This window comes from Malus domestica, chromosome 14 (genome assembly GCF_042453785.1).
Source record: "Malus domestica chromosome 14, GDT2T_hap1".
Classification (NCBI taxonomy): Eukaryota; Viridiplantae; Streptophyta; class Magnoliopsida; order Rosales; family Rosaceae; genus Malus; species Malus domestica.
Window position 1 is genome coordinate 22,299,199 of NC_091674.1, and position 25,867 is coordinate 22,325,065.

At 41.0% G+C, this 25,867-nt stretch overlaps 2 protein-coding genes across 2 annotated transcripts; both read left to right on the top strand.

Annotated features, from left to right (window-relative positions):
* The first annotated feature begins 1,062 nt into the window (after positions 1 to 1,062).
* On the top strand, positions 1,063 to 4,673 carry LOC103454838 (subtilisin-like protease SBT3.10). Its single transcript, XM_008394432.4, has 10 exons — positions 1,063 to 1,484; positions 1,577 to 1,668; positions 1,776 to 1,873; positions 1,950 to 2,102; positions 2,177 to 2,838; positions 2,921 to 3,012; positions 3,101 to 3,340; positions 3,426 to 3,540; positions 3,636 to 3,828; positions 3,905 to 4,673. Exons 1-10 carry the CDS (start codon positions 1,338 to 1,340, stop codon positions 4,468 to 4,470), a joined length of 2,358 nt encoding a protein of 785 aa, XP_008392654.1. The 5' UTR covers positions 1,063 to 1,337; the 3' UTR covers positions 4,471 to 4,673.
* An 11,015-nt stretch (positions 4,674 to 15,688) lies between these two features.
* LOC103454919 (uncharacterized) lies at positions 15,689 to 17,172 on the top strand. Its single transcript, XM_008394515.1, has 3 exons — positions 15,689 to 15,973; positions 16,183 to 16,279; positions 16,412 to 17,172. Exons 1-3 carry the CDS (start codon positions 15,689 to 15,691, stop codon positions 17,170 to 17,172), a joined length of 1,143 nt encoding a protein of 380 aa, XP_008392737.1.
* The last annotated feature ends 8,695 nt before the right edge of the window (positions 17,173 to 25,867 follow it).

Below are 25,867 nucleotides of genomic sequence, written 5' to 3' on the forward strand. Positions count from 1 at the left end.
TCAAACATTATGGGGCTTCTACAGAAATGCCTTTCGTCCCAAAACAATCCTGCTTTATCTTGAAAAAGAATACCGAGTCCCACTAATGTAAGGCAAAAGCAGCGCTCTTAACTTTGTGGGCTGGGGAATCTCACGTCAGCCCTCTCATAAAAAGGCAGTCCAATTTCGACCCCAAAAATAAAAGGCAGTCCAATAAAGGTGTATAAGGGGCCCTACTTCAATACACTACAGCACCACAATGATTTACCTAAAACTCTACATCCTTCAATTACACTGCACATAAACAAAAATGCCAAGACAACAAAGTGTATAATATGATACACATTGACCTACTTTTTTCTCTCTAGAAATGACGTACGTTCTTTGTGTATAATATAACACACATTGACATACTTTTTTCTCTAGGCAGAACGTCTGTTCTTTGTGTATAATACGATACATATTCTCATACTTTTTCTCTTGATGCATGTCAACATCAAGCCCTAGTTTAGTATTGAGGTGATTCTGAAAAAAAGTGGCTATCAAAAAAAACTGGGAGTTTTTTTATGTTTGGTAAACATTCAGCTTTTGTTTTTTTTTCCACAGTTTTAGATGAAAAAAAAAGCCAAAAACACAAAGCTGCAAAACCCAGCTTTGAAAAACCAGCTTTTTTTCACATTTGTTTTACATAAAAATTTATCAAACACTATAATACTGTTTTTTCTTTATTTCAAAAGCACTTTTAAAAAAAAGTTTACCAAACACTCTGCTGCTTTATTTCACAGCTGCTTATTCTCACAACACAGCAGAACCAGTTTTTTTTCAAAGCATAGCAACACCAAACCAGCCCAAAACTTATCAATATTTTCTCAATGCATTATCAACCCAATATCCGTCCTTTAATGAAGAACAAATATCTTGTCCAAAGAATCTCTTCATTTGTACGAGCTGGAAAAGATTATGCTTGGCAATGGTGGTCTTGGTTGACGGCATACATCACCGAAAGTGTGTGCCCTACCGTTCAAGTTGACACAACAAAGGGCTGGGGAAGTAGATAAAAGCAAATTATTCAAAGTTTTGAGCAAAAAATTTCTACCCGAAATGATACCCTCACATGGTAAAGCATGATTTTCGTATGTGGAGCTTTACACTGGAAAGTCTTTGGTCCTGTATCTTTTTCAATGGATTGAGCAAATATTAAAGGGCAGAAGTAGAACAGTAAAAAGGATTTTCCACTTTTCACATGTCCATTAGGACTATTGCATTATAGTTTGGAGATGCAGGGAATGGCTGGATTATAAAAGTCTGCAGATTTTACCATCAAGCAATACCTGCAGTAGGAAATCACAAGAGTTTTCATGTCTTTGATCCATACGTTGATGGATTCGGATACAAGAAGAAACCGGATGTGCAGACAAAACAACTACTCTCTTGTGGTTCTTGCTCTTTGTTTACTTCAACACTATCTCCATGTCTCTGTAACATTTGTTAATGCCACAAGCGAAGTGAGTGTATTGCGTATTTTCAAGTTTTAGCTCCATTTCCTTTTTTCTTTTCGTTCTTTGGACACGGGTTTTTGACAAAGGAATGTTTTCAGGTGCACATTGTATATCTGGGGGAGAAGAAATATGATGATCCTGCGTTGACAAAAAAGTTCCATCATAAAATGCTAACCACCTTGTTTGGAAGGTATGGCTTTATCCTACATTATTCGTTTCTTTAGTTCTAATGTCGATATAACTTGCATTCGGTGATATGGAAGACAAAGATAAAAATCTCCCTTGGGTTATTTGAAGCAAACAAGATGCATATAGATCGATCATATACAGCTACAAGTATGGATTTTCCGGCTTTGCTGCAAGATTAACGGAATCTCAGGCAGAAGAAATAGCAGGTATTGTATTTAGCAAGAGATTACATTATGAGCATACCATTTTATCAGCAATCATGACTAACACAGCAAGCTGCAGAGTTTCCTGAAGTTGTCCAAGTGATCCCGAATCGCGTTCACAAGCTCCACACAACCCGAAGTTGGGATTTCATTGGGATTCATAAGTATTCGTCGGACAATCTTTTAACAAAGAGCATGGGCAAAGGAACTATCATTGGTGTAATAGATTCAGGTACAAACATACCTTCAGATAAATACTAGTACAGTTAAAATTGTAGTCGAATACCAATGCGACTATCTGTGCAGGTGTTTGGCCTGAATCCGAAAGCTTTAATGATGACGCCATGGGTCCTATCCCATCACATTGGAAAGGCATTTGCCAGCAGGGGGAATACTTCAACTCCACAAATTGCAACAAAAAAATTATTGGTGCACGCTGGTTTAGAAAAGGTGCGATGAATCAGTTCCAAAATCTCAACAAAACCGACAATGTGGACTTTCTGTCACCGCGGGATGGAATTGGACATGGCACTCATACAGCTTCTACAGCAGCTGGGTATTTTGTGAAGAATGCCAACTACAGAGGACTTGCTTCCGGGCTAGCCAGAGGAGGAGCCCCTCTTGCTCACTTGGCAATTTACAAGGCCTGCTGGGCCTTCGAAGGATGCACCGATGCTGATCTTCTAAAGGCATTTGACAAGGCCATTCATGATGGAGTAGACATCATCTCTCTTTCTGTGGGCAATGAGATTCCTTTGTTCTCATACGTTGATCAGCGTGATTCAATCGCAATTGGTTCGTTTCATGCAATGACGAAGGGAATTACAGTAGTTTGCTCAGCAGGAAATGATGGCCCTATCTCACAAACCATTGTAAACACTGCCCCATGGCTCATCACTGTTGCAGCCACCACAATCGACAGGGCCTTTCCGACAGCCATTACACTCGGAAACAATCAAACTCTTTGGGTAAACTAGATCATCCTTGGGATTAAACGTCTAGAATATAAAGCAGTTGGTTAAGATTTCTTGCAATGGTTGTGTTTTGCAGGGCCAATCTATTGATGCTGGAAAATACAACCGTGAATTCGCTAGCATCACATACTCTGAACGCATAGCTATAGACCCAACAGATGATTCAGCGTGAGACATATTCTTTTGTTTCAATTATTATCTTGGTTTATCTTTGTGTTTATGTACCTTGTGTCACAATCTTCCATGTTACTTCAAGCAAGGATTGTCAGCCTGGAAGTCTCAATGCAACATTAGCCTCAGGGAAAATAGTACTTTGTTTCTCAAAATCAGATCAACAGGACATCGAGTCTGCTGCAACCACCGTCAAGGACGCGGGAGGGGTTGGACTTATATTCGCACAGTTTCGTGATGACGGGCTCAGTTCATGCGACATTCCATGCATCAGTGTAGATTATGAAGTAGGGACACAAGTACTTTCCTACATCAGAAGAGCAAGGTAAGGCATATGAAGATCGATACAACGTTAGAAGTTAAATGTTCACATATATGACACAAACTAATTTTTCCACTACGCTATGAAGGCATTCGATTGCAAAGCTCAGTGATCCAAAAACTACCATTGGGAAATGGGTCTCTCCACGAGTTGCGTCTTTCTCCGCTAGAGGACCTAGTTCCATGACACCAGAAGTGCTTAAGGTACTGCAAGGCTCGCGAAATAAATAAATAAATAAAAGTGCTAATATGTTTTTTATCTTCATATTTTCATCATGTCATTTGATCTATGAACATAGCCGGACATAGCTGCACCGGGAGTAGACATCATAGCTGCATTTCGCCCACTTGACACTGAACATCGCAGCGGTTATGCTCTGCTATCGGGAACTTCAATGGCATGCCCTCATGTCGCAGGAATAGCAGCTCTCATTAAATCTGCACATCCAAATTGGTCTCCTGCTGCAATAAAATCAGCTCTAGTCACTACTGGCAAGTCATAAAACCAAAATAATCAACACCATATGTAATTTCAACACTAACCATTCAACTTTTATGAAAATTGCAGCTTCCCAAACTGGAACAGATGGGACAAGTATTTCGGCTGAAGGCTTGATGCGCAAGGTAGCTGACCCTTTCGACATGGGAGGAGGACATGTTGATCCCAACAAGGCTATCGATCCGGGGCTCATCTTCGATAGTAGTACAAAGGATTACATTCAGTTCCTCTGCTCCCTCGGTGACACTAGCGCATCGATTACTAGATTAACCAAGAACACAATAAATTGCTCAACGAAAAGTCATGGAATGAACCTCAACCTCCCTTCTATCACAATTCCAAACCTCGAAAGGGCGACAACTGTGACAAGAACCGTGACAAATGTGGGACAAATTAACTCGAAGTATACGGTATTGGTGCAGGCTCCTTCTGGCGTAAAAATGACAGTTGAGCCTCAAAGTTTAAGTTTCAATATAACCAGCCAAATTCTTTCCTTCAAAGTTACCTTCTTCTCTGCCCAGAGAGTGAATGGAGGTTACAAGTTTGGGAGCCTAACTTGGACAGATGGTGAGCATATTGTCAGAAGTCCAGTAGCGATTCGCGTGATCGGATTCGAATCGTATGTTTATGTATGAGAAATCTGGGAAACAATGTGACTGAATAATAAAATTTGAGATATAGGATTGCTCCAATTTCTGAGAAGGCTTTAGCCTTCAAGCATATATACCTGACGCAATTAATGCAATTGATATTGGCTTGGACTAAATTTCAAGCCTATGTCCAATTGGATTGAGTTTCAAAATCTATGAATAAAATATCACTAGATTGGATAGTCAAATTATGAAATTTGAACAAAATGCATTGTCACTTTTTATTTATATATTTATTTATGCAAATTATCTAATGTATGTTTAAGACCCTATGATATTGGATGGTGTCAAATGAGAGATTCTCTTATGCAACTAAGTTTTAGTTTTAGTAGCATTATTGTCTAATAAACGTTTTGTTAAAAATTTAAAAGTGCACATGTTACGATCCCACATCGGCTACACAAGCAATTGTGTAGTGATACTTAAGTCCTTGGGGTTCTCCCACCTATCAGGCTAGTCTCTTGGGTTGGACTCTTCCCTTGGGCTTGAGTGCTAACATTGGTATCAAAGCTAGATTAACCAACATTGTGAAAGGGACGACCTGGAAATGGCTACCTTAACAGGACGACCAAAGGGCGCCGCCGAGTGAAAGCCACCAGTGTAAGGGCCGATGTGGGCGTCAGCTTCCGAAGGGGTGGGCAATGTTACGATCCCACATCAGCTACACAAGCAATTGTGTAGTGATACTTAAGTCATTGGGGTTCTCCCACCTATCAGGCTAGTCTTTTAGGTTGGGCTCTTCTCTTGGGCTTGAGTGCTAACAACACATCCTGTTCAATAAACGATTGACACGTGGTAAGGTTTGTAGACTCTAGGATTTGTAGTCGAGTGCTTAACAGTAATTTTTATAATATGTCTGCTAACCACCGTGGCCCTTTTGATGTATGTATCTTCTCTTCCTTGCATTTGGCAGTCATCAACCCGAAGGATGTGAGTATTCTGGTTGGTGAATTATTAAAATCTTCGAATTATTATTTGTTTTTAAAGTTGTGTCCCTTCACAATTCCAGATTAGGGATTTCATTTTCTTTAATTTTTTTTTTTAAACGTTACTCCCAACGGTCGTAGAAAAGATTTTCATAACTGTGTGTGAATGAATGAGCAAACTGATGAATGCAACAGTGAATTTGAATGACTGGGAAAGGTTTAGGTTCTGGTGATTATTGGATTGCTTGGAGTATTGCAATTTTATTTTACAATGGTAGGTAGAAAAGGTTGGGTTTCCTGGTGAGTCTCCGATCGATTTCAAGTGGCTAATTTTGTGAATTTATCGAATCAATTCATTTGTTATTTAGCTTTCTTGCGTTTGGGTTTGGTTTTAGGAGAGGGTGGTGCCTGATCTGTAGGTTGAATCAGCCTCAATGTTTCCGCTAGAATCGCAGTGAAAGGTCGGTATTTCTAACATTTTTTTTGTTTTTGCTGCATGTTTGCTCTCTGCGATTTTGTTTATAATTTTATTTTTCCTTTGGGTGCATGTTGATGCAGTGCAGGCTTATTCTTGGTAAGTTGTGTTTTATTATTCAATCTTTGGGGTTATTTTTAGTAAAATGAAATGTTGACATTGATATAACATGACATACTGCATAATTAGTTAATATCCACCATGTATCTCACACAACTAAGAATGCAGGGCCAAACCCACCGCATACTTAAATAGGTGATATTTCCTATTTTCATTTTTTTTTTTAATTTATTTAGTGAACATAAAAAATTATATTTACATTGAAATATGTAAATTACAAACTGTAAATTTAATTATCTAAACCACATTTGCAAATGACAATCAATGTCAAGCTTTAGGTAATAACGGGTGAATGTATTTTGGTGGAGGTTTTGGATTCATTTTTTGGTTTTGTCGAATAAATTTTGTTGTGTTGTGTGGTGTAGTGTCAAATCGTCCTAGAATGTTAATGTTTCAAATGACTGATAAAAGGATAAGGTGTTATTTGATAGTTTTAGGCACAACAAGCATCCAGTTCTTCTTCTAATAATTTGTTTGGTGGCATAATTGTTTGATTTCAAGCCTTGGATTTTGTAAAGTTTCTTCTTTTTTTTTTTTGGAAACAGAGAATTTTCATTCCAGGGCAAAGATGTCAGAACTTACAAAGAAAGCCTACAAACGAGGCAAACAAAGCAAACAGAGAAAGAATAGCGTAGAGGGGTACAAGACGGGGGACACTGCAACCATGCAAAGGCGTCGCCCCTTACACTACCAAAGAAAACTTAATGAGGACAAGGTAAGTTGTCATTGTTCAGAACATGCACCAACGAAGATAGGGGTCTATCAGCCCAAATGACATCACACATCTCCGGATTGTTTGCCGACGCAAGAGAATCTGCTGCTACATTGGCTAATCTTGGAACCCAAGACCAGCGATAGTCTTGAAAAGACTCACCCAACTCCTTGATTTTCACCAAGATCGGGAAAGCCTCCCAACAACCATCATCCATCGAAACATTAAGGCACGAAATAGATTCCAATGAATCAGACTCGAAAACAATCGAACTCAAACCTAAAGAGGAAACCATGTCACACCCATGAAGCAGCATAAAGGCCTCCGCCGCTGCGACGCTTGAAGCCGCAATGGAGTATCTTGCCGCTGCAAAAAAATTACCATCCGCAGTTCTCACCACAACCCCAACAAAACCAGTATTATTTAGCCGTGATCAACTTGCATCAACATTAGCCTTATAAAAAGGAGCCGTTGGAGAAGACCATCTGAGGTGCTGCCCCACCCTGACCGAAGCCGAGATCCCTGTGTCATTTAAACTACCTCATGCAACAACGAATTCCCCCATTGAGATGGAAATTGTTGCAATAACCTTGGAGGAATTGATGAGCACCTGGTTGAACACAAACTCACATCGGGATTTCCATATGTGCCAGCAAGAGAAGCCCACATATGCCCGCACCCAGCTATTGTTTGCATTGGACCCTAGGTTGGAGGAGACGATAGCCTGCAACCACTACACCCCAATTAAGCTACTATCTCTGATCACTTGATACATTAGCACCCCACCAAGCCAAATGAGAGCTACCCAAGGACAAAAAAGAAGAAGATGTTCAATTGTTTCCTCTTGGCACCTATAGATTGGGCAAATAGGAATGGAAGCGGATCGCCTTCTGTATAAAGTTGCCATAGTAGTCGTCGTGTTATAGAGGGTGTTCCAAAGGAAATGACGGATCTTCGAATGCACCTCAAATTTCCAAATACAATTCCAAACCCCAACAACTACAGCTCGGGAAGAGGAAAGTCTATGGTCCCTAGAAGTGAAAGATCGAGATTGCAACCATAGATATTCGGACTTAACAGAATAATTACCATTTTTTCTTGTAGCCCAAATAAGTCGATCCTTCCTTCAAGAAACACCAATGGGAGTGTCCTGGATTGTCGAAATATCTCCCGAATAGAGATAACGGGAGGAGGAAGTTGATATCCCATTCTCTAAAGTCCGAGCAGATAAGGGAGCTAACCCAAGTGTTCCCAATCACTACAACCGTGCAAGAAGGGGTGGGGCGTCCCAACGGTAAGGAAGGGAGCCACCTATCGACCCAAACTCAAACATCCATCCCACTCATAATCTGCCAATGAGCACCATCAAGAAACAGTTAACGTCCTGCTAGGAGACTGGTCCAAGCCCAAGAGGCCCAACCTCTTTTTTTAGCCTCCAAGAAAGAACAGTTCGGGAAATATCGGGCCTTAAGAGTTCTAGCCCAAAGCGAATCTAGTTCGTGTATAAAATGCCAACACTATTTGGCAAGAAGAGCATTATTGAATTCCTGAAAACTTCTAAAACCTAAACCACCCATACTCTTTGGGAGGCCCAATGTCTCCATTGAAACCCAATGAATTTTTCTAGCCCCACCTGAGTCCCCCTACCATAATCCAGCAATCATGGCATCCATTTCAGCACACACCCCGGCAGGGAACTTGAAAATGTTCATGGGATAAGCGGGGATAGCTTGGGCAATGACTTTTATCATAACTTCCTTCCCCGCTTTTGAGAAAAAGCTTTGTTTCCATCCTTGTAATTTCCCTAAAAGTCTACCCTTCACATAAGCCAGTCCCATTTTATTTGAGCGCCCCCAGATGGCCAGAACCCCCAAGTAAGTACCTAGGTTATTCATCATTGGCATGCCAAAGATATCGCCAAGCTCAGTAGAAACACAAGTCGAGATGCTGGCCTCAAAGAACACACTCGAATTTTGCAAATTGATTCCCTATCCCAAGGCCAGGCAATAAGTCTCCAATAGGTTGACCAAATTCCTACAATTCTTCTTATCTGCTTTTAGGAAAATTAACATATCGTTTGCAAAAAGAATATGGGAGATGACCGGCCCTCCTGAGTTCATTTTAACTTCATCCAGTAACCTCATTTCCACAGCCCCATGTAACATTCTGGACAAAACCTCACCCACAAAAAGAAATAAATATGGAGAAAGGGGATCGCCTTGCCAAAGACCACGCGAATGGGTGAACTTTTTTCCTGGTTGCCCGTTAAGGATGACAGCAAAATTCACCGAGGATACACAGCCCGTAAATAGCTTCCTCCAGACATCATTAAATCCCAATTTCTCCATGATCACATCTAGGAAATCTCATTCCACTCTATCATAAGCTTTTTGCATGTCAAGTTTAAAACCAACTTCAAACTTGCATTTTGTTTTCCTCTTTTTGAGGAAATGACACAACTCATGGGCAATACCGATGTTATCCTGAATTTGCCTGCCCGCAACAAAAGCATTTTGAGTTGGTGAAATAAGGTCCGGCAGTATAGGCTTTAGCCTATTTTCAAAAACTTTTGATAGGACTTTGTAAGAGTACTTGTAAAGGCTTATAGGCCAAAATTGAGTTACGGACTCAGGATTTTGCACCTTTGGGATCAACACGATGTGAGTAGAATTAATCATTCTTGGGTCATCCTCTCTATTAATCATGGTTCTAATCAACGCATTCACATCTCCCACAATGCTTTCCCAAAATGATTGATAAAAAAACTCCCTAAAATCCATCTGGTCTTGGGGCTTTGAGACCACCTATGTGAACTATAGCAGCCTTGACCTCCTTTTTCAGAATCGGAGCATTCAACATCTCATTCATCTAGTTCGAAACCTTCAGAGTCAGGCAATCAAGCAGAGATCCCCAACTTCTACTTCCCCTGGTCATGAAAGTGTTAATAAGGTGATCATCCACCAACTGATGGACCCGGCTGGGGTCATCCACCCAAACACCATTTTCGTCTTTAATCTTTAACACCTTGTTTCTCCTACGTAACTGCAGCGTAGATTGGTGAAAAAACATCGTGTTTGCATCACTTTCTCTCAACCACTTCACCTGAGATCGTTGCTGTTAGTAGCTCTCCTCTTGGCTTTTTCCCGAATCTCATCCATGTTTATCCCCCAATTATTTTGTAGATCACAAAGTTAACCGAGAAGTACCTCAATCTGTCCTCCCCGCTTCTTGAATTTGTCACGACTCCACCTAATTAAATGGGATCGACGATTGTTAATCTTTTTCACCCACCGCACCGGGGCACTCCCATCCTCGAGCTTTTCCTAGCAATTTTTCACTACCTCTTTACACTCCTCCTCAGTTTGGATAAATAGTGGGCAGTGATCAGAACCTAAGACCATGTCGTGGGTAACCGTGGTGTTAGACCAAAGGTCCTGCCAACCTTTATTGACCAGCCCCCTATTCAAGCGTTCTTCCACCAACATACCATTTTCGTGCCTCTCCATGTGAAAGCAGGGCCATTAAAATCCAGATATATCAACTCCATGGCATTCATAAACTCCTCAGGGTAACGGGGCCGATTGTATAACACTGTAGACCCCCTGGCTTTTTCAAAGTCCCATATAAATTCATTAAAATCATCGCCACAAATCCAAGGCATCTCGGTGGGAGTGAAATGGGAAGTCATCCACCCCCAAAATTCCTCATTTTTCCGTCTATATGAGGTACCATATATACCGTTAACTCAAACCCACAACTGAGCATCATTCTCCCGCACATGAGCATCGATCACATGTTTTAAAGAGAATAAAATTTCTACCTCTACCAAGTCATCCCACCACAAACTAAGACCCCCAGCTCTCCTAATTGGAGGCAAATTAAAACCCCTACCAAAACCCATTTACCTCCTTACTCCATCAATTCTATGATCTTTCATTTTCGCTTCCAATAGAAAGATCATAGAGGGTCTCTACTTTCTTATATGCCTATGAAGGGCTCGAACTGCCTTGTCTAACCTAAGACCTGGCAGTTCCAGAAGAGGTGTATCATGGCGAACGTGCGGCTGTTGAGGGCCAGCCGCCACCACCTCGAGCTGTCTTGCATATTTTCCTAGCTATAAGAGCAATCCTCTTGGCCTCCAAGACCTCTTCCATAAATTCCCACTTATCTTGGTACTCAATTGGGACTTCCTAAAGTTCATCTTCAACATAGATAGCTCGCTCCACCATCAAGCATATCTCCTGAGCACTCATTTCTCTCAACTTTTTTGCCATAGTCTTCTTTCTCACCTCAGTGCTTTCGAGAGCCATGTTTTTCTTATGTGGAGACTGCATCAACTCAATACCCTGTACTTCTGCTCTTCTCTTCATAGGACTACCAACTGGTGTTAGCTCCCTTCTTAGTATCTCCACCCCACTCGAGCCCTCAACTTCAGTACCCAAGAGAATGTGATTTTCTTCACTTATTTCCTTGATCGACATTGTGTGTCTGTTCTCCAATTGCCTAGGTAAAACAATACTAGGAGCTTAGGAACACCCTTCCTGTCTAACATTCCAAGAGGTCAGGCCTCCCAGCTCATTGATGGGGTAGATCCGCCGTCCCAACGTCCATTCTTGGTTTCCTGTGCCATATCTTCCTCCCCCGCTATGGTGGCGATGACAAATCTCCATGCTCAGGGGTCAAGACATTGTTGCTACCCATCACCTGTGTCTCCGACCTTGACGTACGTTCTACCTTCTGAGAAGGTGGTAATAAACTATTTCTCACAGCTCCAACATGCCTCATGTCACCCATCCCAACAGTCATGGGCCTTATAGCCTCCATTATCCCCCTGATTGGCGCTGCCTTGGACCATTCTCCATAGCCAGCAGCCCCCATGTATTTGGCTCAAACATACACTCCGTATTTGCATGACCAATACACCCACATTGGTAGCAAAAATCTTGTATACGTTTATAACTAAACTCCACCCAAGTGTCTCTGTTCTACTTTCTTCTTAGCCAACATCCATTAACTAAAGGGGTCGAGGTGTTGATATTGAGCTTCACCCTTAGAAAACCCAGAGCTTTGATGGGGTCCTCCATCTCTATGAACTCCCCAGCCTCCTGCATTAGACGACGAACATTTGGTTTCGTAGTGAGGCCCAGGGGGACCCCCTGATCTGGATCCAAAATAGGACAATCTCCATCCTGACTTCCTCTAAAGCAAGTTCCGATGGCCACATCTTCACAGAAAAGTTTTTCTTCATCATTGCCCACAGAACCTGCTCAAGAATCTTTGTTGCCATACTTGAATCTTTGACCGTAATGACAAAAGTATTCTCCTTGACCCATTTAACATCTATTTCTCCGAAGTCCTTCCAAGTGGATCTAAGAATGTTCCTGACTCCCCACTTGTTGAGGGTCCTTTTCACCAGAGTCGTACCGACCAATTTCACGCCATGCTCCATAGCCAACAGGTCTATAGAATTTTCAAGGTGGACCACAAGCTTTTCCACTTCTTGGTGTGCCATTTGTCTCCTCGTATAACTTGGGGATTGATTGGTGCTTTCAGAGGTGTACTGGAGGTAAATTGTAACGGCCCTCTCTGAGATTGCAGATGGGTAGTGTTTCTTCTTTTTTTCCTTAAACTTGATCCGTATTGTTTGAAGTAAGGAAATTAGAATTGCAATATAGGTTGTTGGGAGGAAGTACCTGAATCTGGTGAAAATTGAATTCCAGATGCATTTATGTGATGCGACGCAAGTGGTTGCTTCCCTTATTACCATATTAATTATCAGGAGAGATCTGTACCTCTTAACTCCCCTACCTTTGTTGGCTCGCCTAGATTTGAATCTAACCATTAATTTACTACCAACCGTCTAGGCCTCAACCAGCTGAAAGACCCCACAAAAACCCATTAAATCAAATTCTAGAATGAAATCCAATGAGTTAATGTAATTGTGAATGTTCTGAAGCATGTGCTATGGTTTCATGTTTTATTTCAATTTCTCTGATTACAGATTAGTAAATGAATTATTAATTTCTTTGATTTCAGATTGTAGAAATCATATCTCGATTTGAATGGTTCGTGACCTATTATAGAGTTTATGACCTCTAAAATTTTTTGTTAGCAGTTTCTTTAATCATGTTAGTTTTGATAGTGTTTCATTGCTCAGAAAATTTAAGAATTTAAAATATCCTGGGTTAGGGGTTTTAAGAAATACCCAAGTTATGTAATTGAGCACCTTTTTTTCTTTTTAGGATTCTCCAACTTTCATTTGGATCAAATTTTGGGTCTGCATGTTGTACTTGAGGTTAAAATTCAAAACTTTTATAAATCTTCGATTGATTGATCAAGTTTTATGGTATAGATGATGCAAGAATCAATCGCTAAGGGTTCGAGAGAAGGGTGGTTTCACAGAGGTTGAAGCTCTGGCTCTCAGTTCTAAGTTCCATAAATCCTTGATTGTGCAAATATACAATGATTTCTATTTTATGTCAATGATCAAAATGTGTCACTTAGTATTACGATCTAGTGATATTTCTTTTCACTTGTAAGTAAGAGTATCAGGTTTGATTCTCGTTAAAGGCGAATTTGAACTATATTATTGCTAGCCCAGTATGAAGCTAAACCCACATCCTCCTCTTAATGTAGATATTATCGATTGTTAAAAAAAATGATCAAAATGTGATCATAATTTATATATATAAAAACTGAAAATTTTAGTTCCAGATATTGAACAAGTATGTGGTTTTTGAAATTTGTTCTGTCATGTTTTTTTTCAAGGAGAAGAAAGAAATTACAATTAAAAAGGTCATGTGTAACAAGTGGCAATGTGTCACCACTATTAAAGGGCTAGAGCTTTTTGGTGAGCTATCTGTTGTGTTACATCCTTTGTCTTTCTATTTGAAGAATCTTATTTTGTTCCTACCATAATAGGTATAAGCTATGTAAGATATTCTACAGGTTTAAGACATATTTTTCCTTATTGATCATGAGGATGTAAATACATTTTCATATATTCCACGGGTTTAACACATATTTAAAACCTGCAGTATTGAGTGGGCTGAATTGCTTATTATCTTTTTTTTTAAGTAGAAGAGGAATTGGCTGTAGCTTAGCTACAGTCAATGAATTGTCATCCAATTTCACCTTATTTGCAACAATGCCTTCTGTGGGCTTTCGCATCAATTAGTTTAAGCCCAGTCCTTTGGGAGTCAAAATGACGAGAGTGACCATCTGGGCTTCAGATCACACGGTGAGGATGACAAGTTAGAGGGGTATGGTAGGGTAATCATTTTGTCCTTAGGGTTTCGGAGCGATTGGGGTTAGGTTGTTTCATCATTTGTTTCTTTCTTGGGTAAACTGCAGTTTAACTCCCTGAACTATTTTTTTGGTAAATAAACCTCTTGACCTATTTAAATGTCCAATTAACCCCTTGCAGTTATATCTGTCCACCATTTCGTCAAATTTAAGGGCAAATTAGTCATTTTATCATCAATTCTTACTTGTCAACAATGACCACAAATAAAATTATGACACATGGACACAAAATAATGTGTAAAACATATAGCATAATAACAAAACATAAAAAACCAAATGTTACATAACGGACCATTTCACATTATTTTGTGTCCATATGTCATAATTTTATTGATGGTTATAACTAACAAATAAAAATTAACAATGGAAAGACTAATTTGTCCTTGAATTTGATGAAATAGTGGATGGAATCTATCAACAAGAGATTAATAGGCTAATTTCAAATAATTCTAGGGGTTAATTTACCAAAAAAATAGTTCAGAGGTTAATTTCAACTAGGGTAATAGTTCAAACAGTCAAATGACAGTTTACCCTTCTTTCTTTGCTGCAAGCATGGTGGGTGAGACCCATGCTGTCATAGAGAGAGAGAGAGAGAGGTAGACGGGTTGTAGAGAAGCAGGAGGGACAGAGAGCTCGATTTTGGTTCAATCTATTGCGAATAGTCTTTTCAACTTACCCATTGTGTAGTTGCCTCTTGAGACTGTTGAAACAATATCGTAGATATGTGATAACATTTAACAAATAACATATGAGAGTCATTTGATAGCCATTTCATTTTGCTTTTAGTTTTTTTTTGTTGTGCTAGAGATGAACGCGAAGTGTATGTGTATGAGAGAAATAAGGATGATATTTTTTTTTTAAATGATTAATAGAAGCAGCGTGAGGAACGTGAACTTTGAACATGTTCTGCAGACCTTGGATATAGTAACAAATTGGAAGATTTCCTCTTTCTGTTTAAGTTGCTTTAGCACCATCAGTCTTATATATGTACATTCATTCCATCATAGTTTGTCACCATAGTAATAAATTGGAAGATTAATGTTTCCTCTTTCTGTTTTAGTTACTTCTAGCATCGTTATTTGCACATTCATTCCATCATAGTTAGTCATCGTTCCCACTATACTTTGCGACTAGAGTTTCTTATAGGTTGGCGCTCATACTGTAATATAATATATAAATATATCATGTATATTAATATATTGATGGATTATAGTATAATGCATGTTTATGTTGGTAATAGTAATATTGGAGTGATATTTCATGTCTCCTCTTCTTATATGTGAGAAAAGGCTTTCCTTAAAGATTTCATTATCATGTAGAGAGACCATCTTGAGCTGCTTGAGTGTGGAATATTTTATATATATATATATATATATATATATATATATATATATATATATATATATATAACAACACTCAAGTTTGTGACTTTAACACCCTTTCTTGGCTCGTGTTCTCGAGTAAAAATACTACCCGGACAGATCATTTATGGAGGCAAAACAAGGGAGGCGATCTTCGTGGGGTTGGAAAGGTATACTTCAGGGACGTCGTATTTTGGAGCGGGGGCTAAGATGGAGAGTTGGAGATGGGCAGAGTATCAAGATTGTACATGATCCTTGGATTCCAAAGTTATGCACGTTCCGTATACGGTCTAGGCATGCGGAGATGCCGGTGATGGTAGGGGAGTTGTTTGAGCATTCTACGGGATCGTGGAAAAAGGAGTTGGTACTTAACTATTTTGAAGAGGAGGAAGCAAAACTTATACTGGGGTTGCCTATTAGTTTAGATGGTTGTCATGATAAACTAATTTGGCATTATTCTAGGAATGGAGAGTATACGGTCAGAAGTGGCTATGGAGTGGCTATGGATCTTCAAGCGAATGGGGAATTGGATAGGAAGGGTACGGGAATGGGAAGTAGGAGTATGGTGTCTGACCGTGTTTGGCAGGATGTATGGAGGCTAAGAGTGCCAAATAAACTGAAGTTTTTTATATGGAGGTGTTGCAACAATATACTTTGGTGGTGCGGAGGAATCTAGCCCGAAGGAGGATGCGAGTGGAGACGACATGCGTTTTGTGTGGTTCGTTTGAGGAAACGGAGGAGCATCTGTTCTTTGGGTGTGAATTTAGCCGGGTCTTTTGGTATTGCTGCCCTTTACAGATTGATGTGGATGCCGTCAAAGGGGTGGATTTTCTGGAAAGTTGGAAGAAGATTGTAGCACGGTTTAAGGATGAAGCTGTTAAACTGTCCCACATCGGTGGGGTGAAGAAAATCAAAGGGGTTTAAATAGTATTACCCCACTCTAACTAATACCGAGGCTTTTTGTGGTAAAACCCCACACCTGAGGATTGTGCAGGTGGTTAAGTGGGGACAGTATCGGTGTTGTTAGAGTGGGACCGGCCCAGCGATCCAAAAATTCTAACAGAAGCGGTAAAAGACGAGCTGTTACAGGAAGTTGTTTTTGGCCTTTCGAGAATATGGAAATGTCGGAATGCATTGGTTTTTGAAGGTACATATAGAACTCCAAAGGATGCGATCGTTTTATCACGAAGCCATATTCAAGAGTTTAGAAATGCCCAGCCAGAAAAGACAAGGGAGAAGGAGCGCTGCTGGAAACCTTCAACGTCGGTTTTTGCTGGACAACAAGTTCGATGGAAACGTCCTAGTTTTGGGACTTTGAAAATTAACTGTGATGGGGCATGGCGTGGGAAATCAATGTTAGGTGGCTATGGGTGGGTGCTGCGAGATTTTGCGAGACTTTTGCACATGGCTGGTAGGGTGAGAGGTGAGTTTTTCAATGATGCAGCTATGGTGGAAGCGGCTGCAATTCGTGCAGCTTTGGTGGTATGTAGGGACATGCATTATGAAATGGTAGAGATAGAGTCTGACGCTCTCTCTCTTATCAACATGATAAATGGGGAATGCTCAATTGATGCAAATTTGGAATGCTTCATTTTTTATATTCAGAATTTGGTGTCTCAGATTAGAGAGGTGAAGTTTATGCATGTTCAGCGAAGTGGCAACCTCGCTGCCCATGCAATGACTTCTTATGCTACCTGGCATGGTGGTTCGTTCATGTGGAATGCTTATGATTCTGAATTTCTTTTTAATATTCTTGCAGAAGATGTAAACGTTTCTATTATAATTTAATAAAATTTATCCTTTGACAAAAAAAAAAAAAAACCCTTTCTTTTGTTATCTTTTTTACGTGTTTTTAATATGCTAAGTTAAGGTGCATGTCCATACATATATGGTAAAGAACAAAAACTAAAAGAAGAAAACTAAAATTTAGAAAATTCTATGCTTTGGCTACTGAAACTAATAAATAAATTGCAAAACAACCGTTAAAATCACACAAAGAAACAATTTTTTGCTCGACGTTTGACAGCTTGTATTTTGCTAACATGTGAATATTTATATCATGCATTCATATATGATAGTACTTCACGAATAGTTATAGTTATAATCTCTCGATATAACGTAACATGTTAGACTACAGGTATTAATCAATATGTCTAAACCTCAATCATAATCTTAATATATATAGCTGGGTGTATACCATATTGCCCTTCCCCTTTCTTCAAGGGGTGTGCTATCCACACATCCTAAATTACCTCTCACATACCTTTGTTAATTTTTGTTCGTTGATCTTCTTCCATTCATCCAATCCGACGGCCGAAAATTAGAAAGATGTGTGAGAAGTAAAATGGGATATGTGGATATCACATCCCTTCTTCAAACGACAAAAGAGTGGAAAAGTTGGGGGTGTCCGTGGTCTTTTCATTTAGTTGGTCTGATGCTTAAGTTTGCGGCTTCCTAGGGCATCGCACATATATATGCAGGTGAAACATAATGCCAAGGATAATCGTACCACAGATGGGACACAAAGGTTCGGTGCTGACTTCTGTGAAAATTTGGGTTATTACAGTGGATGTTTTTCTATCCCCTTTATATCGTAATTTAAAAACTAATGTTTCCCTGGTCAACTTATTCAAACAAAATTTGATTTATGCTCTACTACGGTTTTGATATGCATTAGGACCAATGTTCTAAAATTTCCTGCTTAGCACTGCCTAGGTGCTAGGTGATTGGTCATCGTCCCTATTAATGTATAGGAATTTAAAAATTAAGAAAAGTCGTCTAGACCTGCTGAGGTGTCTATCTAGACCGCCTAGACACTCGCCTAATCCGTCTAGACCCGTCTAGGCACCAGCCTAGGTCGTGATTCATTGAGACAGAAAATAGATAACTTTCATTTTGCATTTTATATTTTACAATAAATTATAAGAGACTTGTTGCATACTTACATAAAAACACATTATATCCTTGTTTCTCATGTTTTCATTATGTTCCAATACTTTATAATATAATGCCATTTTATTTTGTAATTTTTAATGAAATTATATATATTTTAAGTATAAACAGACACTTATTTACACAAAATATATCAGGTTTACTTATATCCACTTAGTCGGCGTAGACGTCGGCCTAGTTGCCTAAGTGCTAAGCCCCAACTCGCTGCTCGACTAGCGGTTAATGTCTTTTAGAATCTTGATTATGTCGAAGAACATTGGATGAGATTTTATAGAAAACACAGAGGCCTTATACAGACCTTTTTTCACGTTGTGCCAGAAATGTTAATACAAATTGCAGCAGTTTGTCATTTTTATTAGTTTTTCATACTCTTATATATACCTGTAGCAGTTTGTCATTTGAACACTGTAGTAGTCACAACAGTTTGATAAAAAAACCATGAGGGTGTGTTTGTTTCCCTTCACAAGGTTTCATTGGACTAGACTATATTAGAAATTAGGACAGTCCTATGTTTGTTACACAACCGGACTAGCTTTAGTGGGATTACCCTTCACTCGCCTCGACTAAAGGGCTCGCTAGATCGTCTTAACGAAACCCCCTAAATTCTAGCGGACTAGTAAGACCGTCATCTCTATTGTCGTCTCGATTTGCTCCATAGCCTTGCCGGACCATTCCTCGACCAATGCCGCATCCTCATAAGTCTCTCAGAGCTTCCTCTTCCACTTCATCTTCTTCATTTTCTTCGATTTTGTTTTGAAGATTCGTGAAATTATTAGTGGGTTTTGAACGATTTCTGGTTTTGATCGATTTCTGGGTTTAATCGATTATGGGTTTTGATTTACTGGGATTTATGCATTATGATTTATTTCTGGGATTTATGGGTTTTGATTGATTTCTGGATTTTAATTTGATCCACAAATCAGTCAAATTGTTTTAGGAGAATGTTTGATCCTACAGAGAACAATCGTCTTTCTATGAGAAAATCGTTTACGTGCATGTCCTTCAAGAGGCCCTGTTGTTATTCCCAACATCGACCTCGTCGATTATGCCTATCCATTCGAGTAATTTTGCTTCTTAATCTTTATGTTTTTTCTGTCATGTTTATTTTATGGAAATTATATGTACATATACATGAGTCAAAATAAACAAACAAGAGGGAGCCTTCACAAAGGTTGCTTAGGAGAAGTCTTAGCAGTCGGTAGAGCCCCAGAAAGAGAAGGCACCGGAGGCGGATCATTCGGAGCCTCAGTACTGAACAGCACCCTAGAAGGAGGAGGCATCGGAGGTTGATCATTTGGAGCTTCATTACGCGGTACAGCCCTAGAAGACGAAGGCAATAAATGCCTTTGGAACAAACCCACAAACTTCTGATGATCATGTAAAATCTGACCATCAGATTCATTCATCTGGTCAAGCTTCCTCTTCATGTTTGTAGCATAGTCATGTGTGAGCCGGTGCAATTGTTTATTCTCATGCTTGAGCCCTCTAATCTCCTGTTTGAGACTCATCACTTCAGCCACCAATGATTCAACTTGGCGGGTTCGAGCAAATAAGCGTTGGGCCATATTAGACACAGAACCTGCACACTGAACATTGAGAGCCAGAGAATCCTTAACAGCCAACTCATCAGACCGTTTGGAAAGTAGTCTGTTATCTTTGGGAGTGAGAAGGTTCCTGGCCACCACTGCAGGGTCATATCATTCTTCATCATGGAATCCCCAACGGTAAGAGGACCAGTAGGGGATAAGAAGGATGGGCGCCATATGTTGTCTGGAGAAGGCGTGGCTGCCTCTTCAACAAGGTTCAAGTCAAAACGACGGTCGGAAGGGCCAAACATTTTCAAAGGTGTTGAAGAGAGAAGAGGTCGGACAAATCAATATCTTAGAAATGCAAGAATGGAGCTTCTACTGGTGGAGATTCAAGTGTGCTTTGGAACTTAATACCAACCTCTATAAAAATCTGCACTCGATGGAGCTTCAGAAGTCAAAGAGGCGCCTGCTCAGAAATCGAAAAGGTGTTTGCTTTCTCAAAAGCTGGGCTGCTCAGAGACCACGAGGGTCGATCTCAGGAATCGAAGAGGCGTTTGCTTTCTCAAAAACTAGGCTGCTCAAAGACCACGAAGGTCGATTGCAGAAATCGAAGAGGCGCTTGCTTTCTCAAAAGCTGGGCTGCTCAGAGACCACGAGGGCCGATCTTAGAAATCGAAGAGGCACCTGCTTTTTCAGCCTTGTCAGCACCTGTCACATGCACACTCAACTTTGCAGAAATTACGGGCATTCTGTCGAAGATATCTGGTGAAGTAGAAAGCACGTGAATGTTACTATTCAATCATCCACTTTCCACACGCAACATCAGCTCACGGGTACCACAGATAACTTTGCCAAAATCTCTGACAAAGTTTAGACACGTGAAGCTTGCAACTCCCATTACATTGCTATGACCAAGAAGGGTAAAAGAATAGTAAAGAAACAGCACTAACAAAGTTTAGACACATAAATTTTGAAGGTCTAGCTACCATATTATTACCCACAAGGGTAAAGGAACAGGACCACTGCTGGATAATTGGAAAGTTACTGTGTGTCAACCTCTGTGCTCCGTGGCAAGGTAGACTAGCAAACAGGCCTAACCTTTACTCACATTCGAGAAAACACTCCCAACAAGATTGCTTGCCTCAAGATCGAAGGGGCACCGTCCTCCGAATCTCGAGAGCCAGACTTCCAACATGATTACTTTCTCAAAAAGCGACGAGACACCGCTCTCCGAATCTCGAGAGCCAAACTCCTAACAAGATTGCTTTCTAAAAAATCGAAGAGGCACCGTTCTCCGAATCTCGAGATACATATCCCCGACATGATTGCTTGTTCGAAAACTGAAGAGGCACCGCTTTCTCAACTTCGAGAGCCCCTTAGATAAAGTTGGTCTGTAATCCTCACACCGTTTTCTCAACTTCGAGAGCCAGATCTCCTTGGATAAAGCTTGTCTGTGATCTTCACACGTAACATCAGCTTTCCAGATACCACAGACCACTTTTTCAAAGTGCTCTGACAAAGTTAAAACACGTGAAGCTGGCAGCTCCCATTACCGTGTTATGACCAAGCAGGGTAAAGGAATAGCATTACTCATTGTTGTTAGAAAGACTCCTATATATGTCGACCTTCATCCTCAATGGACAGGCAGACCTGCAAAAATGCTCAACCCTTCCTCATATCTGAGAGGGCACTCCCAACGAAGCCTCTCGAAATACTCAGCTTTCTTTCCCCCCGAAAATACCTCTGCAAACAAGCTACACCAGAGCAAGAATATCTCATATCATTAGGGTTAAAAGCAAGAGTATCCCATATCATGCTTTTTCCCTGTCTTTTCCTTTGGCCTTGTTCTTACCTGCAAGACAAGGAGAAAGAGAGCAATCAGTCAGCACTTGGAATCAAGCTTCCAGTTCGGAACTGACTGCCTGGAACCCCTTACCTGATTACTTACCTGACATTGCTCTCGAGTACTCATCTTCAACATCTTATGCTTCCCGAGAAAATACCACATCTGCCTGAGGAACAAATAGGGCAAGTGAGAAGGATACAAGGAAGCATGTGGAGACAAGCGCAACAGCACACGTGCCGATACATCCACTACTTTGTCAACAACAAAAGTATCCCATATCAGCAGGGTCGAACGTACTCTAGATTTGATGGACTTGTTTTGACCCTAAAATTCTTCAGTCGGCCTTATACTTTGGCGGAAACCAGAAAACCCTCCAGCCCAGTTCAAGAATAAGCTTGTGGAAAGTTACTTCTTCAAAAGCAAAAGTATCTCATATCACATTTTCTCATTTTCTTCTCTTTATCCTTCATGCTGCCTGCAAGATAAAGAGAAGGATAACAATTAGCCGGAACTCGAAATCAAACTTCTGATCTGGGACTGATTGCTTGGAGCCCTGATTGCTTACCTTGTCTGTCACCTCTTTCAGCAGATCCCCTAGCTCGGCGACTTGGGGGACTCCTATTACATGGTTTGTATCGCGCTTGACCAATCCTGAAACTACAAGTAAGCGTCAAGTGAAATTGATACATTACCTTGTGCATCTCCACCAATTAAAGATATCACCCCTGGAAGGAGGAAGAGTACTTCCAAAGAAGATGCCACATCTACCTATGAGACAGATAAAGCAAGTGAAGACGATACCACACTTCGGTACTTAAAAGTTTCGTGATTACGAGATCATTCTCCCACAATATTTTCTAATGTCATTTGTACTAAATCATTCACTTGTACTCACTAAATGAGAGCTTGAACCTATGTACTGTGTAAACCCTTCACAATTAATGAGAACTCCTTTACTCCGTGGATGTAGCCAATCTGGGTGAACCACGTACATCTTGTGTTTGCTTCCTGTCTCTATCCATTTACATACTTATCCACACTAATGACCGGAGCAATCTAGCGAAGATCACAAACTTAATATTTAAGATGATATTCTTTGGTGTATGCTTTTCGCAAACGATATAGTGTTGATAGATGAAACGCAGGAAGGGGTAAACGCGAAGCTTAACCTTTGGAGAAAAGTGTTGGAATCTAAAGGTCTTCGCCTAAGCCGATCAAAGACAGAATATATGGAGTGCAAGTTCAGTGCAAACGGAGGCCAAAATGAGTAGGGGTGAGGATCGGAGATCAGGAAATACCAAAGAGCGACCATTTTCGCTACCTAGGATCTATCTTGCAAAAGAACGGAGAATTTGATGGAGATCTCACCCATAGAATACAAGCTGGATGGATGAAGTGGAAGAGTGCATCCGGCGTGTTGTGTGACCGTCGTAGGCCACTGAAGCTCAAGGGAAAATTTTATAGGACGGCAATAAGGCCGGCGAGGCTGTATGGCACAGAATGTTGGGCGGTGAAGCATCAACACGTAGGTGTAGTGGAGATGAGGATGCTTCGTTGGATGTGTGGGCACACGAGAAAGGATAAGATTAGGAATGAGGATATCCGAGGTAAAGTAAGAGTAGCCGAAATTGAAGGAAAGAGGAGAGAAACTCGGTTACGGTGGTTTGGACATGTGCAAAGAAGGCCTACTGACGCTCCGGTTCGAAGATGTGACTACGGGATAGAGATTCAGGGCCGAAGGGGTAGAGGAAGACCTAGGAAAACTTTGGAAAAGACCCTAAGAAAAGACTTAGAGTACTTGGATCTAACGGATGACATGACACAAAACCGAGCGCAATGGCGTTCTAGGATTCATATACTTAGTGGGAAAAGGCTTTGTTGTTGTTGGTGTTGTTTATTTTATGGAAATTAAATGATGGAATGAACTAATAATGTTGATAAATTTTTTGTAGAAATAGAAAATCTGTGCTTTTGCAGATTTGCAACATTTTGGTTATCATTTTCACTTCCAGATGCTACCCTCACCAGTGTAAAGTAATCTCATTCTATGATAGGTGGTCTATACCATTCATCAAGCTTTGGCGACTTGAAACTTTTCACTCGAGCTTTGGCGACTAGAAGCTTTGGTCTATACCATTCACTTCCTTTGTCCGATTAGATGTTCATTAATTTTATTTTTTTTGGCTGTTTTAGGTACCATCTATATCAAGATGAGGATATACTGGGAACACTGCACGATTGATGTATTGTTTGAGCTATGATCGTGTTAATTTTGTTCATGATTTATCCTAGTGGATTTAAGTTCCGTAGCATGGAGTCGATTTTTGTCTATGGCCTACTGTTTAAATTTGTTATGTGCTTATATATTTGTTGACCCTAGAAACTACAAAGCCTACGTGGCGCGCAGGTCGAGTAATTAATGAGCTAACTACGTCCTTCGGTGATTGCGGAGCGTGCCAACTCGTCGGCCGAGGCTCGGCCGAGGAGTAAATTTGATGATGCTGCGTTGGGTCGCGCTACTGACCTCTGCGTCTTGCGATTGCGGCCGAGAAAGGAACACGTCTCGGCCTCTTGGGTTCTCAAGCCTGAAGACAAGGCTGCTATTTCTTACAAAGTTCACGAACCGAATTCGGCTTGCAATGTGCCGAGTGTAATAACTGTGACACCTCACCTCGCCGAGAAGGCTAATGAGATGACCTCGACCTACAAGGATTCGAAAACCCTCCTCGACCGAGACTTGGATAGGTAACCGACCGTTCTCGCCGCAGTGCTGTTGATGCCAACGGAAGATACTGCGAGACCGACCGACTCTACGGTGACAGAGCTATCTATGCCGACTTAAGATACCACCGGTTGCTTCCACAGTGCTGTTGATGCCAACGGAAGATGTGTCAGCGAAAAAGGAAAAGAAAAAGATCTCAAGTTGTGAGAGTTTGCGCAGGGCAATTTTGTATTGATTTTGTGGGGCTTTTTCCATTGCTGAATGTCTTGTATTTATAGTAGCAGAACACCGAGCCCGAGTTCCAATCCTACTTGAACTAGGTTTCCCTCTCCGGATTACCTCGATCAGTCCTATCTCTACTAGGACTCGAATCTAGTCCTTAACTGAGCCGGATTCGCCTTCTAGTTTTACAGATCTCGTCAAGGGTCCCTATTGTATTAGGACTCGACTTGCATTCTGATTTAACCGACCTAGGCTTGGAAGCCCATGAGCTGAACGTCCTACGACCCTCTCGCCGTACGTCTTCCCGGGCCAAAAGTGATTCCTCCCTCGGCCCAAACTGTTATTTTGGGCCCAAACATTGCCCCCTCGCTTCTGAGGTCCTCGGCCTGAAACCTTCGGCCGAGTTTTGGCCTTGAAGAAGCGAATCTACCACTCAGGATCCCAATACCCGAGTTCCAAGGCGCATTTATTGAACACGATCGCACGATCTTGATCCTGCTAAACCACTCGCCAAGTGGCATCCTCTAACATGGCCAATCCCCGATAATGACGTCTGAAGCGTGCGCCTACCCGAACCGTCTTGCCATTATGACCACTATCTCAATCCGCGAGCCAGTACATTAGTCCGTGAGCCCACCTGTCATCGTGCAGGCGTCGAATCGTCTTTCGTCATTAACTTCGCCGTCACACGCAATCGTGCGCCCCCAAAACCTAAAACCGTCGGTCTTCTCAACCGCACTTCCCAAATATTCATTATGATCAACGATTCCTCCGGTCGATTTTGCCCTTTGTTTTGAATTTCGAACGATTGCTCTTCCCCCCCATAACTCTATAAATACCGAAATCCCCTCATTTGTTCTTTTACGCTCTCAAACTTCCTGAAATCCTCTGCCATTGATTTCTAGTGCATTTCTCCTATTCCAAGTCTTCCGTCTTTAAATCCCCAACCCAGACAACCCTTTTACTCCGTGTCTCTTTCTTGCAATGGCGTCCTTCATCTCCAAGCTTTCCAGGGAATGTGACCAACATCAGAAGATTGTTGATCGGAGCTCGATCAAGACCATCCGGTTTGAAAACGACATGAGCACCCAGTACCAAATCCTGGGTCCTCTCTTCAAGGCTACAATTCCGCCGACTATCATCGGCCTTCTTCAGGAGCACTGCCTAACACCCTTGCTTCAAGGGTTTGAATGGTCGCGATGGGATGCGGCT